The sequence below is a fragment of the Enhydra lutris genome, unplaced genomic scaffold (genome assembly GCF_002288905.1).
Source record: "Enhydra lutris kenyoni isolate GAN:26980312 unplaced genomic scaffold, ASM228890v2 scaffoldscaffold35, whole genome shotgun sequence".
Lineage (NCBI taxonomy): Eukaryota > Metazoa > Chordata > Mammalia > Carnivora > Mustelidae > Enhydra > Enhydra lutris.
The window spans coordinates 17094608-17113014 of NW_019154119.1; the positions used below are offsets into that span (position 1 = coordinate 17094608).

General features: G+C 49.1%; 1 protein-coding gene across 1 annotated transcript; it reads right to left on the reverse strand.

The window, feature by feature from the left end:
- Nucleotides 1–8073: 8073 nt before the first annotated feature.
- On the reverse strand, nt 8074–10484 carry LOC111154111 (inhibitor of DNA binding 2). Its single transcript, XM_022513503.1, has 3 exons — nt 10032–10484; nt 9650–9713; nt 8074–8836 (listed from the first exon to the last, which is right to left on the reverse strand). The coding sequence occupies exons 1-2, from the start codon at nt 10377–10379 to the stop codon at nt 9657–9659; spliced, it is 405 nt and encodes a 134-aa protein (XP_022369211.1). The 5' UTR covers nt 10380–10484; the 3' UTR covers nt 8074–8836; nt 9650–9656.
- Nucleotides 10485–18407: the final 7923 nt, after the last annotated feature.

Consider the following 18407-nt stretch of genomic DNA (forward strand, 5'->3'; position numbering starts at 1 on the left):
CCGATGCGGAGGTTCAAGTAAGCATTTCCTCATAAACAGCCTGATCATGTCATCATAGAGTCCCCCATCAATCTGTCACCTAGTGATTTTGCTAGGGATTTAGTTCTTACGTTCATTGTGATGTGAGGGGCTGCACATGGTGCTTTGCTAATTTTGTCCTTCTCTTGTGGTTTTCTGATATACAGCTTATACTGGGAAGGTAGGACAAACGCTTTTTATGTTTAATTTTATTTATCTTTTTATTTTTAAAGAGAGAGAGAGAGGGAGAGAGAGAGAATCTTAAGCAGGTTCCACGCGCAGTGCATGAACCCAGGGCGGGGCTCAATCTCACGACCCTGAGATCACGAGCTGGGCTGAAATCAAGAGTTGGACTCTTAATGTACTGAGCCACTCAGGCGCTCTCAGGACAAACACTTTTCATTTCCCTTTAATTGTCCATTTTTTTAAATGAGTCAGTGCTCTAGAAACCTTCCCTGGGACCCAGAGAGTTTTATTCTATTTTCGTCTCCTCTTTATTTTTGTTTTTATTTTTACTTCCTGCCCTAGATGGGGAATCAGCCATTTCTCCAAGAAACTGCTTACTTCTAGGGGTAGATGGTCCTGGGGAACGCAAACTGGTATAGGGGGCTGCTTATCGTGGCCAAGTCACCTTTGCTTCTAGGTTTTTTCAGTGGAACATTAGAAAAATATTTTTTAAGAGAAACAGTGAGTTTAAATTGATATTTTCAGTTCAAATCTAAGGTTTTGGGGCTTTTTCTTCTTTAACTGTTCCTTGTAACTACTTTCTCTTACATGAAAATCTTGGTCCCTAAACCATGAAGTGTAATTACTTCTTCACTTACCTTACAACATACATTTACCAGTTGAAAAAGAACAATAGCAAGATTATTACGGATGATATGACAACTGAATGAACTTTACGATTTCTTTGCAGCTCTTCTTGTCCTTAGAACATCCCCAGCAGGCACAGTGAGTAAAATTGCCGTGTTCCACAGCCAGCTGGGGTGACCGATGGCTTGTCACAGGTGTACCACCAACTTGAGATGCAATTACATCCATTTGTTCTATTATTTTTAAAAATTTACGTGTTGCTTTTTTCTTTAATTTTAAAAAAACTTTATATTATGATCAAAAATACATAATGAGATTCCTTTAGAGATGTCGCATTTCTCTGTTTTATCCCTCTGCCTTCCTCCATCAACAGCCATGTCAGTTGGTTTATCCTCCCACTTTATTTCTCTGCAAATACAAACAGATATGAATCTCTATGTATATATTATGGTTTTCTTCTTCTTCTTTTTAAGGAGAGAGAGAAAGTGCAGGAGTGGAGGAGGAGGAGCAGAGGGAGAGGGAGAGAGAGAATACCAAGCAGGCCCCGCGCTCAGCACAGAGCCCGACGCGGGGATCGATCTCACACCCTGAGATGATCTGGGCTGAAATCAAGAGTTGGTTGCTTAGCTGACGAAGCCACCCAGGTGCCCCTATGACTTGCCTCTGACACAAAAGTTAGCCTGCTACGTACACTGTCCTGCACTTGACATTACACCCTGGAAGGCCCACATCAGGGTAGAGAGAGCCCTTCCTCTTCACAAGGCAGCGTCAGGATGTTCCACCGATTTTCCGACCCGCCCCTGCTGCCCTGGTGGACAATTACGTTGTTTCCGATCATTTGCCCACTGGGTGAAGGAGTAAACGCATACACAGTTCTGCTGGCTGGTGTCCAGTTCCTCCACATATGGGTGGTGCCATTTTATCATGGATGAGATTGTTCCCCCGCAGTCTTGTCAACAGAGTGTCTGGACGCTTTTGGGCCGCTGTCTGTCTGCTGAGTGAGAGCTGGTATCTGACGTCATTTCCACGAACTTAGTACAAACAAAACATACCAACTGTTCCTGTGTGTAAAGGCCATCGTATTACTTCACCTGTGAATTCTTTCTCTTGTGCCGTTGGACTTGTTCTCTTCAATTTTCAGGACATATGTATGTGTGGCACATTAGCTTGTCTGACACTTAGACATGTCTCATGTTCAAGTTCAAATCGCCTGTTTGCTGTCATGCACTCCCCTCTGTTGCACGACCTTCAGTAAAGTCTGCCTTGCGTGTCTGACTTTCTCATCCCACACTCTGTGTCCTACCTTGATTTCACCTCTGTGATACCTTTATCTCTCTGTGCTGTATTTTGGGTTATTTCCCCTGATCCATCTTCCAAGTTCTTTAATTCTCTCTATAGTAGCTTAAAATTTTTTTCTCTGGTAAAATACACATAACATAAAATGAGCCATCTGAATTATTTTTAAGTGTACGAGTCCATGGTTTTAAGTACATTCATATTGTGGTGCGATCACCACTGCCATCCATCTCCAGATTTCTTTCATCTTGCCACACTGAAACTCTACACCCATTAAGCTCCCCCTTCTCCCCTCCACCTGGCACCTACTCTTATATTTTCTGTCCCTGTGATTTTGACACTCAGAGAAATGGAATCACATGATACTTGTCTTTCTGTGACTGGCTTACTTCACTTCGCATCGTGTCCTCAAGGTTCGTCTTACAGCAGATGTTGGAATTTCCTTCCTGATTAAGGCTAGTATTTCATTGTCTGTCTATACCACGTGGGGCTTAGCCTCTCAACTGTTGATGGACACATGGGGTGCTTCCGTGTTTTAGCTATTGTGCATAACGCTGCTGTGAACATGGACGTAAATATTTCTTTGAGACCCTGCCTCAGTTCTTTTGGATATATACCAGAAATGGAATTGTTGGAGCATATGGTTATTCTACTTTTTAATTTTCTTGAGGTGATGCCATACTGTTCTCCACAAAGACTTTATTATTTTACATTCTTTCTAGGAGTGCGCAAGACTTCCAACTCCTACACATCCCCCCAATGCTCGTTATTTTCTGTTTTGTTTTGTTTGTTTTTATAGTAGCCATCCTAATGAATGTGAAATGTCCTTACGGTTTGGATTTGCATTTCCCTAGTGATTAGTGATGCTGATCTTCTATTCATGTTTTATTGGCCATTCACATATATCCTTTGGAGAAATATTTATTCGAGTCCTTTGTCTATTTTTGAATTGGGTTGTTTGCTTTTTTGTTGTTGAGTTTTAGGAGGCCTCCATATATGCCGGCAATTAATCCCTTATCAGATCTACGATTTGCAAAGATTTTCTCACATTCCGTGGGTTACCTTTCTGCCCTGTTGATGGTGTCCAGTGAGGCACGGTTGTAAATTTTCCTGAAGTCCAATTTTTATTTTTGTTGCCTGTGCCTTTGGTGTCATATCGAAGAAAGCATCGTCGATTCCAATGTAGTGAAGCTTGTGCCATATGTTTTCTTCTAAGACTTTTATCGTTTAAGCCATTACGTGTAGGTCTTGGATGCATTTTGAGTTAATTTTTTGTATGTGGTGATAGAGAAGGATCTGACTTTGTTTTTCTGCATGTAGATCTCCCGTTTGTTGAAAAGACTGGCCCTTCTCTATTAAATGGTCTGGGCATCCTTGTTGAAAATCATTTGGCCACATATATGAGGCTTTATTTCTGGGTTCTGTTGTCTATTCCATGGGTCAGTGTGTTTGTCCTTATACCGTACCACACTGCTTGGACTGCCGTAGCTTTATAGTAAGTTTTGAAGCCAGGGACTGTGCGTTCTCCAACTTTGTTCTTCTTTTTTCAAGATCGCTTCTGCTCTTCAGGGTCCCTTAAAATTCCATATGAATTTTAGGATGAATTTTTCTATTTCTGCAAAAAATGGCACTGGGATTTTCACAGGGATTGCACTGAATCTGCAGATTGCTTTCGGTGGAATTGACATTTTAACAGCATTAAAATCTCCAATTCATGAGCATGGGATGTTTTCCCGTTTATTTATGTCTTCTTTAATTTCTTTCTGCAACATTTCACAGTTTTCAGTGTGCAAGTCTTCACATCCTTGGCTAGATTAATTCCTACGTATTTTATTTATTTTGATGGTATTGTAAATGGAATTGTTTTCTTACTTTTACTTTTTTAAAATAGGCTCCATGCCCAGTGTGGGGCTCGAACTCAGGACCCAGAGATCAAGAGTCCTTTGTTCTCCAGACTGAGTCAGCCAGGCCCCCCACCCCTGGAATCCTTTTCTTAATTTCCTTTTCAGATGTTCATTGTTACCATCTAGAAATGCTCTAGTAGTTTTAAATCTGTGTTTTAACCTTCCATTGGGTTTTCAATTTCAGTGATTGTACCTTGCGATTTTCTTATGTTTTTAATTAGCTCTTTGATTTCTTCCCTTGAACCGTTTTAGTTACCCTTACCTTAGAGCCTACAGTTCTTTGGTTTCTAATCTTTCTCTTCATCGTATCTACCAATTTTTTTCACTGTAAACTGGTTTTCAGTAGGTTATAAAATTTTTAATTGTAAACCTACTTTCAGCAAGTCATCGAATATGAGGATTTTGTGTGGTTGGTATCTAGGGCTTCTGTCTCTCTTTGGATAAGTTTTGCATTCGCTCCTTCCAAACACCCCGTGGGTATCACCAACCAGGAACGATTTTTATGTTAATTTATCAGCATTAGAATTTCTCAAATGAACAGGGCAGTATACATTTAAATCTCCATTCCCCAGGAGGGCAGGTCTGTGGCTATGGATTCTCAAGGGAGATGTTTCTTTTCCCTCCTGAGTTCCAGGGGAGAGATGGGCCTCACCATGATGCCCCTGGATGAAGGATAATTTTCTTTTCAGTCCACACTGTAACTCCGATCACAGGCCTTCGAGAACAGTCTCACTTCCAAACGCCCTGCTTCACAGGGGAGCGAAACCTTGTCTCCAGTTCCTGCTGGGTCAATGTCCACACGCTGGAGTCGGCACCCTCCTTCAGGAAGGCCCCCCGGCGCAGGTCCTCACACTGATGTTCTGTTCGCTCTCAGTATCAGCACTAAACAAAATACCTGTTGGGCTTCTCCACAAATCTCATCTCTGTCTCAGATGATCTTTATGAGGAAACAGACGTTCAAAACCTGAGCAAAACCATCACCCAGAAAGACAGTCTGGGCTGGGAGGCCCCCTTCCAGGAGCAGAGGGTGTCGGAAATTGGAAGGGTATGTGGTGAGTCAGTCTCGCAGGGCTTTGGAGAGTTCTGGAGCTGCACAACCACAATGTGGAAGGCCCGTAAATAATTATCCTTGAACAACAACAAATGCTTTATTGATAAGAACGCTCTTCCCTATTAACTTCCACATCTTTGTCCTCAGAAGCCCCTTCACCATTCAAGTAAAACCCTGGTCAGGGTCTGTGCACTGACTGCTGTATGTCCTTGGTTACGCCCTTCATATCTGTGAGTCCAGTTTCTATAGAGCGGAGAGACCACGTGTTTGCCTACCTTCGAGGATTTATCCATGGCTTTGAGAATTACAATTAAATGAAAACTGACCTGCACATTTATTGTTTGAGGTCAGTGTGACCTTGATTCCAAAACCTGATAAGGACAGCACAAGAAAAGAAACCAAAGGCTGTATTTTATTCTAAAAAATTCCAAGTAAAATGTTGGCTAACAGAATCCGACAGTGTGTGTGTGAAGTAATCATACATCATGTTCAAGTAGGATTAAGTACAGAAATGTAAGGCTCACTCATGTCAGAAAAATCAGTGTAATCACTAGAGAAAAGTAGAATCAATAAATAGAATAAAATGTTTTACCAAATATGCTCCCAAATTGTGATTCAAAATCCACCCCCCCCAAAAAACCATCTAACAATTAAAGGGTTCTGCCCAAAATGGATCAAAACTCTCTATTACAACAACATCCTAGAGTCAGGTCATGCATGAGGAGAAAGCCTGACTTATTTTCATCAAGATCTGGACTAAGACAAGGATGCTGGGTTTCACCCCATATTCCTTTAATGCAACAGTGGGGCTCCTGGTTAATGTTATTAAGCACTTCAGGAAAAATAAAATAAAATAAATGTAAGGAAAAGAGAAGGGAAAACTCTCTGGCTTTCATTTGATCTCCCAATTCATTTCTCTCCACAATCCAGTCATAATCTCTTTGAGTCTGGGGGTGATGTCTGATACTTGCTTTAAAATCCAAGACAGCAGGGAGTGTAGAATTAGTAGTAGACACTCGTTTGCAAAAGGGGATCCTAAGTTAGGACGCGGTAGAGACGACCTAAGAGTCACACGTGGAAACGACTGTACACATATCAGAGAGGCAGTCTTTCACCAACGTTCATTATCAAAAGGCCGGATTTCCCCTGCGATTTCTCCCCCATCGCTGGGGCCCAGGGACCCCCGCCCGCGAGCCGCCTTCCCCGCGCCGGCCAGCAGGTGGCGCCCGGCCTCCACCGGCCGAACCCCGAAGGGCGGCCCGCGCTCCGCCGCGGAAAGTCTCCTCCGAAAGGCGCCCCTTTTCCTGGACGCCGCTGCTGCTCGGGGTCGTCGTCCAAACGTGGCAAGCGGCCCCCGGCGCCCGGTGACCGCGCAGGTGCTGGAAAGGGCCTCGCCGGCACCGCTTCCTCCGGGAAGCCCACGAGCCCCTGCAGAAGCCCCTCGGTCCGAGTCTGAGCCCCTCGCCGCGGCGAGCCGAGCACCGGCCTCTGAGGCTGGGGGTGACGGGAGGTCGGGGGGCTGCGCCCGAAGAAAAGGACGGGGTGGGGGCGGGCGGGCAGCGACCGGTCCTCGCGCTTCCCGCCGCGGCGCGGCCCGACGACAGGAGGCCGACCTCAGGTGCCCGGTCTGAAAGGCGGCCGCCGCGGGTGCCCCCCCCCCCGTGCGGCAGGCCGAGCGGCGTCCCCGGTGGTATGACTGTCAACCACCGCGACGGCGCGGCTCCAAGCACGTGCTCCCCGGCGGCGTGGACGCGGAACAGGGCGCGGGGGGCGCCGAGCAAGGCCGCCCCGCCCGGCTCGGCGACGCCCGGCGGGGAGGAGGGAGGGTCTCGGGCGCCACCGCCGCGGGGGAGGCGGGAGGCCGGCGAGGCTGGGCAGCGGGCCCGAGGCCGCCCCTCCACACCTGGCCCCGCGCTCCCCTGGACGGATTCCGTGTCAGGGCCGGAAACGCCACCGCCGCCAGGGCAGACACGGCGGCGCCACCCAAACACCTGCTGGGCCGGGCCTGCGAGCGCGGCCCCAGGTGAGACGCCCGTCCCCACCCGCCCGGCCTCCCGCCTTCCTTCTCCGGTTCCCACCCACCTCGGCCCGGCCTTCCAGAACCTCCCTCCCCACCCTCTCACACCTAAGGAAGTGTCTTCCAATCTGGGAACATGTGTCTACACAGGAATTGTAAGCACCTATTCATGTTAACTGCGTGTTTTAAAGCGGGGTCCCAGAGCTGCCAGGTGAGGACCGCAGTGGAAAGAGCCCGCAGGTTCTTTCTGGGACTCAGAAGGCCTTTCTCCTTTCCCTCCCTCTTTTCCTTCCTCAGCAGTCCAGGGGTGCAGTCAAGGGTGAAGGGCGATTTAACAGCCACCTGTCTTGGAAAGTGGGCCCCACCCCAGCCCTGTCTGCGCAGGCTGCGTGCGCCACAGGTGGAAGAGGTACAGGGGAAACTTGGGAGGCTGGGAGAGTGCAGAGCCCTGTTACAGCTTTACTTCCCACTGGCGCAGGGTCGCTGGCAGCCAACAGTGAGGGAACACCCAGGGGTCTTTTCTGCCCTTCCCGGAAAGGAAATCTTTTAAATCATGTCCTGAACTCCTGTGGACTTTTTCCTTCCGATTCACAAGCAGTTTCATATCCTCCAAAAGTGTCTGAACACCTACTCAGACAGGTGGTCCTTCCAGACTCCACATTTATTTTGGGTGATCTAACCCCTAGAGGTCCAGGCCACAGCAATTTCTTGGTTTGAAACACAGCCCCAAGCCTTAGAACTAATATTTCCCTGCAGACTAAGAGAAACTTGTGTTTACAGCCTTCCCAACTGGGTCAGCTCTCTTGAAATGCCCGAAGCAGGCCTTTGCCTCCAAGTGCTGGCTCAGACGACACATCAGATAAACAGTTTCTCTGCACCCAAGTTCTAAGGCTTCCGGGGTGGCGGGAGGGATGGAGAAGGGGTTAAATTAACTAGAGAGAGAGAGATCTTAAAAACCATTCAGAATTCAGGTATTGACTTCAGACATGTTTATTATAATCTTATACAGTCTACATAAATTTGAACTTGTATTTATTTGGGTTGTTCAGTTATAACATAGCATAATAAAAATCAAAGCACTGGTCCTCTGAAATAAAGCAGGCAATCACCATTCAATAAACACACGATTTATTTTGTATAAAAGGGTTAAGTTTACAACTAAACTTTTATAAAAAGTTTAGCATGAATAAGTACATCATTACACTTTGTATGCAGAAATACACATCTCTGCCACTATACAAGAAAACTCTAATTAAAGAGTTCACAAGGTTTCACTCTATATATATATATATATATATATAAATATATACACAGCATTCAGTAGGCTTGCGTCAAAAAGGTAATTTCTGACCAAAAGACTTCATTTAAGTAACTGAATACTGGATCCTTCTGGTATTCACGCTCCACCTTTGAAAAAAGGCAAAGTCTGCTTAAATTGGGAAATTCCTTGTGATTTTAACGTTTTCGCTCCCCATGGTGGGAATAGTATATAAAGAAAACCTTCCAACTGCAGAAAGGGCATTTAAAAGTCTTTTTCATAAATAACTAATATCACAGTCCAGGTCAGAGAACACCCTGGGGAAGATGATCATTCTTAGTTTTCCTTCCATTTTTTTTTTTAAAGGTCCATTCAACTTGTTGTTCTCCTTGTGAAATGGTTGAAAAATAAGAAGTTCAGCGCCTGAAAAGATCCTGTGGATCCGTTGTTGTGCAAAGAAAAAGAAAAGTCATGAACACCTGCAAAAGATTGGGGGAGAGGCACGTTTTAGGCGAATGGAACCTAAGGGCAGAGGCGGGCAGACTGGCGCCAGGAGGAAGCCGCAGTTTGAACATTTAACCACCAAACACTCGAAGATTGGGCAAACCCTGGCGTCCAGATGCAACACACACTCTCGGCCTCGACAGCGAAAATTAAACATGAAAATAGCAGAGACTCAAGGGAAAAACTTCCCAACGCAATCTCCTATTTGGATCTCCAACAGCCTGTGCTCACAGGCGCCAGTCTGCTTCTTGTAACAATTATTTGATTGAAAACAGCCCTTTAGTTAACAGATAGGGAAGTCGGAATCCCACATCACAGGGTCAGGCGCAGGGAGGCAATGCTCTGGCCAGCCCAATCTCCACGGGCTCCGGTTTTAGGGAAGGAGGATCTCTATGGAATTTGTGGCAATAAGATTAATTAGATGGAGGTTAGTACCTCATAGTACCAGAGCAACAGCGGAGTAGGGCCAGGCCATTACGTGTGTGGCAGAAGCCAGGACACATTTTCCTCAGCCGCCTTCCTAGGAAGTTAACTGGGTATTTTTCGTTTCTTTTTCATTTTAAAGGAAAATGTGCTGTGATCTTGAGTGACCAGAGCCAGAAGCCCCTTCAGGCGCGGTTTACGAAGACAGCGGGCTACGTGTAATACCCCTAAGTACACATTCATTTACTAACCCCCCAGTTTTGCAGATACACAAAGCACCTCCCCACACAAATAAAAACACACGCGGGCGCGCACACACACTCCAAGAGGCAGTTTACCAACGGGAGGCACGAGCAAACACTCACCATTTATTCAGCCACAGAGCGCTTTGCTGTCATTTGACATTAACTCGGAAGGGAATTCAGAAGCCTGCGAGAGAAAGGGGATAAAAGGCGGTGTTAGACAATCTTAAGGAGAAAGGGCCTTTTTTTTTTTTTTTAAGGAGCCCACAGAACAGCAACTTTCATTAAACACGTTTATGCTAAGATTCAGAATCACAGTTGCATTAACGTGTCAGAACTTATCAGCGATTTCACGCACGACTCAATCTATAGCAGATTTTTTTTTTTTGGTTTTTTTTTTTTTTTTTCAAAAGTTAATTAGCTCATCTGTAAGTCCCGGACTGCGGCCGTCTCGACAATGGGTCGGCCGGTGGCAGCGGGCGGGGGCACCGGGAGCAGGTCTTACCTGCAAGGACAGGATGCTGATGTCCGTGTTTAGGGTGGTCAGCGGCGTCCTGGACGCCTGGCTCTGCCCAGGTCGCTGGTGGTGCAGGCTGACAATAGTGGGGTGCGAGTCCAGGGCGATCTGCAGGTCCAAGATGTAGTCGATGACGTGCTGCAGGATTTCCATCTTGCTCACCTTCTTGTTCTGGGGGATGCTGGGCACCAGCTCCTTGAGCTTGGAGTAGCAGTCGTTCATGTTGTACAGCAGGCTCATCGGGTCGTCCACGGGGGTTTTGCTCCGGGAGATGCCCAGGCTGTGGTCCGAAAGGCTGTTTTTCCTAACGGACCTCACCGGACTGAAGGCTTTCATGCTGACCGCGCGCGGGGAAGGAGAGACCGGGAGGGAGCGGGCTGCCTAGGAGCTCAGGCCGCCGCCGCCTGCGGAGCTTCCTGCGCTCGGCACCGGGCTCGGCTCAGAATGAAGCCGGGCGCCTGGCGGGGCGGCTTTTATCCGCACTCGCCGGGGGCACACGATCCGGCTTCCCTGCGTCCCCATTGGTGGAAGGCGGCGCGTCCATCAGGCCGCGCGGGCGCCCCCATTGGCGGACGCGAGCGCGGGGCTAGCGCTCGGTCCTTCCGCGTTCGCAGCCAATCCCCGTGGGGTGGGCGGGGCGGGCGGCAGCCCAGCTGGGGTGGTAAATAGAGTACAGTAAGCGCGGGGCGGGAGGGGAGCGGAGAGGCCCGGGAGGCCGGTGGGGGAGGGACGGCGGGGAGACCCCAGGAATCCAAATGGGCATCTTTATTTTAATGCCAGTGGTGAGCAGTACCCTTGCCCGAGGGTGTCCCCCGACGAAGCCTTCCCCGCCCTGGAGGTTTCAGGAACCCTAAAACCACAGCGACGCGGGCGAGTTCCGCACAGCAGAGGGAAAGTCACGGTTCCCGCGACCCACGGGATGTCATCAGATAGGAAGCATTTCTGAAGAAAGTAAAAACGCAGAGACGTTTGCCGTCGGCAAGAGACGTGTGTAGCGTTCGGTCTCCGAAGATAAGACTGAGCCATGTCAAAACACAACAAAACACGAGACGCCCACGCGAGCCCTCAACGACAAGGTTTAGTGTGGGATCGTGCGACCCGGAGCCACACGGGAGGCGCTGCTGGTAAACTCAGTAAAATGGGTGCTCGTTGGAATCGGGCCGATCGCTGAGGAGCTCGGAGAGGCCAGACATTTTCCAGGGTTCCTCTTCTAGAACAGGCAGGGCTACTGTAATGATCCTATTAATCGGAAATCATTAGGGAAATTTGCATACCGAAGCTGTATTTATATACGTTGCCCTTGAGAGGCTGCGGGTCTGTGAACTTGCAGTGTGGGTGGCAAAGTGAGGTGATTAATTATGCACAAATCCTGATTTCTGGTGTCGCATTCCAGCATTTAAACAGTATTTTTAAAGTTTTGTGAAAGGCAGGTGGCCCCAGCCAGTGACCGACATCTTCACACTATCAAAAATAAAAATCCTGTCATGGGTGACGCTGGAAATCTTTTCAGCCCTCGTCCTGGGCGCAGTTTCACGTTTGGTTTTTTTCCCTTGTTTTCCCTCTGTAAATCCTGAAGAAGCTATTCCTGCTGTCTAAAGTTTGCAGCCACTTACTTAAGGCCTTTTCAGTTAATTCACACAATTCTAGTCTCACTGAAGACTACAGTACATGAGCTGTGTTCTGAAAATCCTATTTCCCCAGAATACAAAAAGCTCGAAAACCCAAGGAAAAACGTCATTGCTGTCAGCATCTTGTTTACTAGGCTTTTTAGTCGTCACCTTCTTTGCATTTAGGAAAGATGAAGGGGGCAGAAGAGGAGAAAAAGCAAAGCTTGATCATGGGGAACCTGTAGTTTGTCCTTCAATTAATGATTAATTTCTCAGCCGGTGGGTCAGTCTCTGACACCAACTGCAACCGCGTGCCTGCCCCAGGGTTTCTCTTTAGGGAGGCAGTGGGTCCTGCTGAGGTGCCTGTCACTTTGAGAAAACCAAGCCACCTCATTTTGGAGGATGGAGGTGGACAGCTTCCTGACCAGCATAGGATTCGGCTGAGGGACTGTCCTGTGGCAAAAGCTGCTGGCTACCCTGTTCCCGAGTGTTCGATGAACAGCCTCTCTTCTGATATTAAGTCTGGAAATGATTTAATCCCGAGTCCCCCACAGTTCGAGCCTTTTGATGTACTTTGTGTGCATGTGTTTCTGTCACATACGTGCCACAGTGGAACAGATTTTGTTTTGACACTATTTTGGTTCATGATGTTATACTTTGACTATTTTACAATAATAGCCAATGTAAACAAACATCTTTGGGATTCTCAAATTATTACTTGTGATTCTTGGACATTGCAGCTCTGCCATACTGACGCATTCCTAGCTTTTTCCAAGGACACCGTATGTTAACAGCCGTGCCAGCCTCATTACCCCAGCAGCCAGGCTCCGGGCTGGTTCGTAATGAGCGTTGTACGGTATTACTTTGCACACTCGCAAAGTTGATGAAGGCAGTGTCTTCTCCCATGATCGCTTTCTGTAGCCTGATGCCGTGAGACTGCTCAACATGGTGAAAGTTTTGTGGTTTCTTTCTTTAGCGGCCATGTCAGAGTCCGGTCGGCCTGATCGTGTTGGATTCGAACGGCACGCTGCCCGGTTCGACGTTCATTTAAAGATCATTTTAAGGGGATTAGGAGGTCGCATAAGTTAATGATTAAAAAAAGGCCTGAGTTCCTAGGGCATCTGTGTCTGCAAGCCGAAGACGAATTTACCTTTAAGATGATGCTTCCCTGGAGAAAATGGTGTTGGAGCATTTTCGGGGTGGGGGTACAAGGCATTAAAAAATCTGTCCATTGGTGTCTCTGTGGGTTCGCAGTTGAGGCCTCTAAAGTTCACATGGTCCCAGCTGCAGAAAGGGCCCTGGATTTGCTCGATCCGTGGGTGGCGGGAAGGTGTGAAGGGCTTCCGGTGGGGGTGGAGATACCGTCCCCTCGGCTTACTCACCGGGGCGCCCCCCGTTTCAAGCCGCACGCCTACCCTGGAAGTTCCCCTGACCGGGTTCCGGACTCGCTCGCTCAGCCTCCTTCCCGGCCCGGCAGCCGGCTCCCGGCGCGTCCAGCCCCTCGCCGTAATCAGAAGCAGCTCCGGGCCGGGCGCGCCGGGCCTCCGGGCCGCCTTTGCAATCCCCGCGTGATGCAACGGGGGGCGGGAGGAGCCTGCGGGGGGCGGGGGGCGGGGGGGGCTCCAGGTCCTCCCCGCACATCTGGCGCAATCGGGAGCGCTCGCCTTTCTTCCCCCTGGTTTTGTTCTCACAGCTGTGTCCATTCCGGCCCGTGACCCCCCCGAGTGATCCCTGACAGGTGATGAATTGGCAGCGGCGGCGGCGGCGGCGGCGCGCGGGCCAGGCCGCGGCGGGGCCGGAGCCGGAGCCCCGGAGCAGACTCTCTGGCGCCAGGCGCGTGACGCCGCCCATTCACGCCGCCCTGCAGCCTTGTCCTCGCGGCGCCGCTCAGGCGGCTGCCATGGCAACGGCGCCGTCACTCAGCGCGCGCGCCCAGCTGATCAATGCCTGCGAGGCCCGGCCGTCCCAGGCTCGCCCCGGCCCGACCGCCCGGCCCCCCGGCCCGCGCGCACCTGCAGCCGCAGCACGTCTTAAGTTTCGAGCGATTTGGGGCAAGGAAAGAGGACCGAGAAGAACAGGAAAGGGGGGGCGGGATGGGAGTCCGGGGAGAAGAAAAAAGCCGAGAGAGGGAGAAGAAAGAAATCTTTTGCCGACAGAGGCATAACGTGGCTTAGAGGTTGCCAAAGCAAGAGGTTTTGCTTGATTTTGTTTGTTTTTGCAACCGAGGCGTTCAGGGTGGGGCTGGCGCGAGGGAGGAACGGATGGGGAGAAGGTGACCGTCTTAGCGGACGGCGAGGTTTATTTATTCCTTTGGATCTTCGCGGGGATGACCTCGATGCTGGACTCCTAAAAATACATTTGAAGGACCCCCACCCCGCCCCACTGTCCCCGCTCCCCCCGCCTGGCTCCGCGGAACCCTTGGAGGTTGCACTGAAAAACCATCCGCTTTTTCAAGAACAGCCCCCACCAGCCCTCCGCCCCGGGGGAGGGGAAGGATGTGCAGCCGGGTCCGCGGCTCCGAGCGGTTACGCGCCGGCCGACCCGCGTCTGCGCCCTCATTACCACTACAAAGCCGGCTCCCTCAGCCCCATTCCAGTGCGGCGTTTTCAACTGGGAGCATCGAGAGGCCAGAAACTTCCAAGCCAGCCCGCGGACGCAGACGCCGGCTCAGTCCCGGCTTTGTCCCGGCTTTATCTCTAGGGAAAGTTCCATTTTAAGAACCAGATGCCAACATTCCGGGACAGTTTACGGCATCCGGATCCCTCAAGGGTGCTCATCTGCAGTTCAGAGTGTTAGCAGCAATTATTTATCGCTGTCCTGGACAGGAGCTCCTGAACTAGGATGTCTGCCGCTGGCCCTAAAACGGGGGGGGGGGGGGGGGGGGGCACGACTGTTCTGATCCTGTTATCTGGTTTCGCAGAGTTTGTTGTGGTTTTCGAGGAAACAGCATCTGGATTACATAAGGATTCAAGTTTTTGGCTTTACTTGTTTATTTAATACCTTGGCAAGAGGGAGCCCTTACCCTGAAACCAGATAACCGAATTTGGGTTTAAAACAGCCTTAGATGAGGGGCAATGGGAGGGGAAGAAAATGAGTAAAGCCACAAAAAGCAAACAAGAGGATGTTTATTTTTCTCCCTTTGGGTATTTTTGAAGACCTGCCTAGCCTCTTCTACTTCTTGTCGCAGGCAGCTAATGAATTGCATTAACAAAGCACTTCAGCTACCACCGTGGCTTAACACACATCCCAGCCCGCCAGGATCCTGCCCTAATTCCTTCTACGATCTGGCGCGCGGTCCTGTTTGCCCAGAGATCCCGAGAGCACGGGGGAAAACGCCGTGCTAAATCCAATTGCTTTCCACCGTCTGATCTCTTTGTAGGGAGAAGGGAGATCACCTTTCAGATCCGTTCAAAAAAAAAGAAGAAAAAGAAAAAAAAAAAAAAAAAAGGCAGAGTTTAGGAGTTGGAAGTTGGCGGAGGGGCCTGTTTAGCGACCGGCCCAGCAAATATTTAGTTACAAATGCTGTGAAGTGCCCCGACTGGTGGCTGCTTTGGCTTTCACAGAGGATCGTCCTGTGACTTTTGTTCCGGTCACCAAATTAAAAAAGAAAATTAACTTGAGCAAGAGATAAGGTCTTAGAAAACAATCCCGGACTGCCCGCGATCTGGCGGGCGCGGGGCAGGCGTCGCCGAGTCTGCGCCACGAGGCGCGCGTAGCGGGGTCCGGTCCCGGCGGGGAGCTCTGGTCACCGCGGGGATCCCCGGCGGCCGCCCGCCGCGCGCCCTCGGCGCCTGAACTCAGCGGCGTCCGTGGGAACCCGCAGCAGCCCTCTGCAGCCGGCGACAAGGGAGGGCTGGTCCGGCTCCATCTTCCTATTATAATGCGGCACCAAAAGCAACACCCGAGCCCCGGCTTGTGGGTCCCTAACAAGAAACACATTGTGCGTTCGCCACCCCCACCCCAACCCCTTTTTGGCCAAAGCCGCATTCGCGCGCCCGCCCGGACGCAGCGCGCCAAGTCCATGACTTCAGTGGGGAGGAACCCGCCCGCCCCGCACCACGTGCGCGCTCGGCTCCCCCGGCCTCCCCGCTGCTCCCCGAGGTTCTGGCCGGCCGCGGGGACCGGGACTGGGGCCCAGCGCAGCCCCTTTGTGACGGGAGGCCGGCGCTGTCCATCGCCCGAGGGCCTGGTGGCACCCAGGCGGCGCCAGCTCGGGTGATTCTAACCCTCTCAGGTTGGCTGGTGGAGAAATTTCTGTTTATAAAATAGGCCACCCTTCTCTCCCCCACCCCCACCCATGACCTTGAAGCTTTCACTCCCAGATTCTGCCCCCACCCCCGACCCTCCAAAGGTCAATTTACAGACCTCCTCCTTCTAGGCTAAAGTGAAATCTAGCAGAGGCTCTGCAACCCGCCCCACTCCCCCATGCACACCTGTCCCCTGTCACTGCTACGGCTGGCTGCTGGAGGGTCATCTCCCATTTCCTCTGGGAGGTGAGTGCTGGGGACCCCAAGGCCTGCGGGGACCTGCAGACCCCTGGAGGAGCAGCCCCTGGGTTCTTGTCCTCGGCTCTTGGGGGTCCTGCCATCTTCCCAACACCGCTGACCCTGTGGCAGGTGGGACCTCATCTGTCTCAGTGCTGGCCTTGGCCATCTGTGCTGGACACTGGAGGAAAGACTGGGTGAATTAAGTCGTACATTTTATTTAACCATGCCTGTCTTTCCGGAGTCTGAAGAACACCAACATTCCATTTCAAAGAAAAAAGGGCAACACAATGGCCCTCTTTAAGGGGAGGTTAAACATTCACATTGGGTAGAATAACTAATAATTTACAAGCCATTCACAGCTCACCTGTTTTGCTCTTCATCCTGATCCCATGAGTTAGGAAAGGTAGATGCTGTCCAGGTTTTACAGAAGGAGAAACCGAGGCACAGATGGTGACAGATCCCACTGTGGGCCCACACTCCCTAGGACATCACCCTGTGACTATGCAGAAGTGTGTGACCTTGACCCCACGGCGGGGCTATTGATTCATTTTTTTACTTTTTTACCTTGAATTTTGTTCCAGTCCTGCAAGGCTTGATTGCCCACAGCTAGGACTTTGTAAAGAACTTTGTTCTCACCTTCCTCAAGAGTTTAACTCTGAGTGACTGAGCTTGACCCTTTATTGACAAATGATCTGAAGACTTTTCGAACTTTAGTGTATGAAAGAATCATCTTTACACACAGAGTCCTGGAGCCCAGAACTCTAGAAATTCCGACTCAGTGGGCTTGTTGAGCAGCCTAGGGAACAGCTTTTTCAGCAAGCGTCCTAAGGAGCTGCTGATGGAAGTGGTGAACTGTACACATTCTGAGAAGCTTCTGGTCGTCTGGCCTCACAGATTAAGCTTGCAGCTGGTGCAGTTTGTCTACTAGGTGGGAATGAGCCATCTTGGACCTGTTGAGGACCGCTACATTTGTTTTTTGAAAACCCAAGAGGACAAGAAAGTCTGTACATTCACCCACATTTTTACTTTTTTACTTTGTTCTTTCTTCCTTCTTGATGTTCCAATAGTCTTTCTTTTATCAGTTTTTTTTTTGTGTGTGTGTGTTTCAAAAGTGTCCTTTAGACATTTTTTTAGGGTAAGTCTGTTTTTTAGGGTATGTTCTTTTAGATTTCCTGCCTCTGAGAAGGTCTTGCTTGCCCTTTGATTTCTGAAGGATATATTTGTTGTATCTCAACTTGTGGGTTGACATTTTTTTTTTTCTTTTTTTTTAACGTTTGATATGTCCTGACACTTCTTTCTGGCTGCTATGGTTTCTGATGAGAAATCTGCTGTCATTCAAATTGCGTTTTCTCTTGTAGATAATGTGGCGTTTGTCTCTGCCTGTTTCCTTTGTCCTTAGTTTCTAGAAGTGTGCTTATGATGTATCTTGGTGTGGATTTCTTTGTGCTTTTCCAGTTTGGGGTTCTCTCAGTTTCTTGAATCTGTAGGTTTAAATCTTTTGCCAAATTTGGAAAAATTTCAGCCACTATTTCTTGACATATTTTTTTTCACCCCCACCTTCTTCTCTCTTGGGATCCTGTTGACATGATTGTTAGATCTTTGGCTATAGTCCCTCTGGGATCTTTGAGACTATGCTTTTTAAATTTTTTTAAATTTTAAATTTTAAATTTTTTTTAAGTCTATTTTCTCTCTGTTGTTCAGGTCAGGAGGTTTCTGTTGTTCTATTTTCAGGTGTATTGATTCTTCTGCCCACTCCATTTCACTTTTGAGCTCATCCAATGAGTTTTTGTTTTGCCTGTTGTATTTTTCAGCTCCAAAACTTTGATTTGGTTCTTTATATCTTCTATTTCTTTCTTGATATTTTCTTTTTCTCCTTTCTCCCCCCTTTTTGGGAGCATGTTCGTAATTGATCATTGAAAGACCTTTCTGATGCTCGGAGAAGCATTGAGCTGACTCACCCCCGCTGTTACTTGACTGCCCCAATCCAAGATACCCCAAGTGAGACTGCTCCCTAGGGCCCAAGCAAGAAGATTAGGAGAGAAGAAAGTGTTGTCTGAAGCTACTAACTTTTCGAGTGGTTTGTCACACTGATGACTATATGGCTACCAAAAGAGAAATGGGGCCATTTGGGGGTGGGGGGGAGCGGGGATCAAAGTTTCTAAGTATAATTTTGCATATGTATTGTAACTGTAATTACTTATGATTATTCAGGCTTCTTCCCCAAGAAGTTTTATAACAACAAATTACTTACAGTGCATAAAATAATAAAA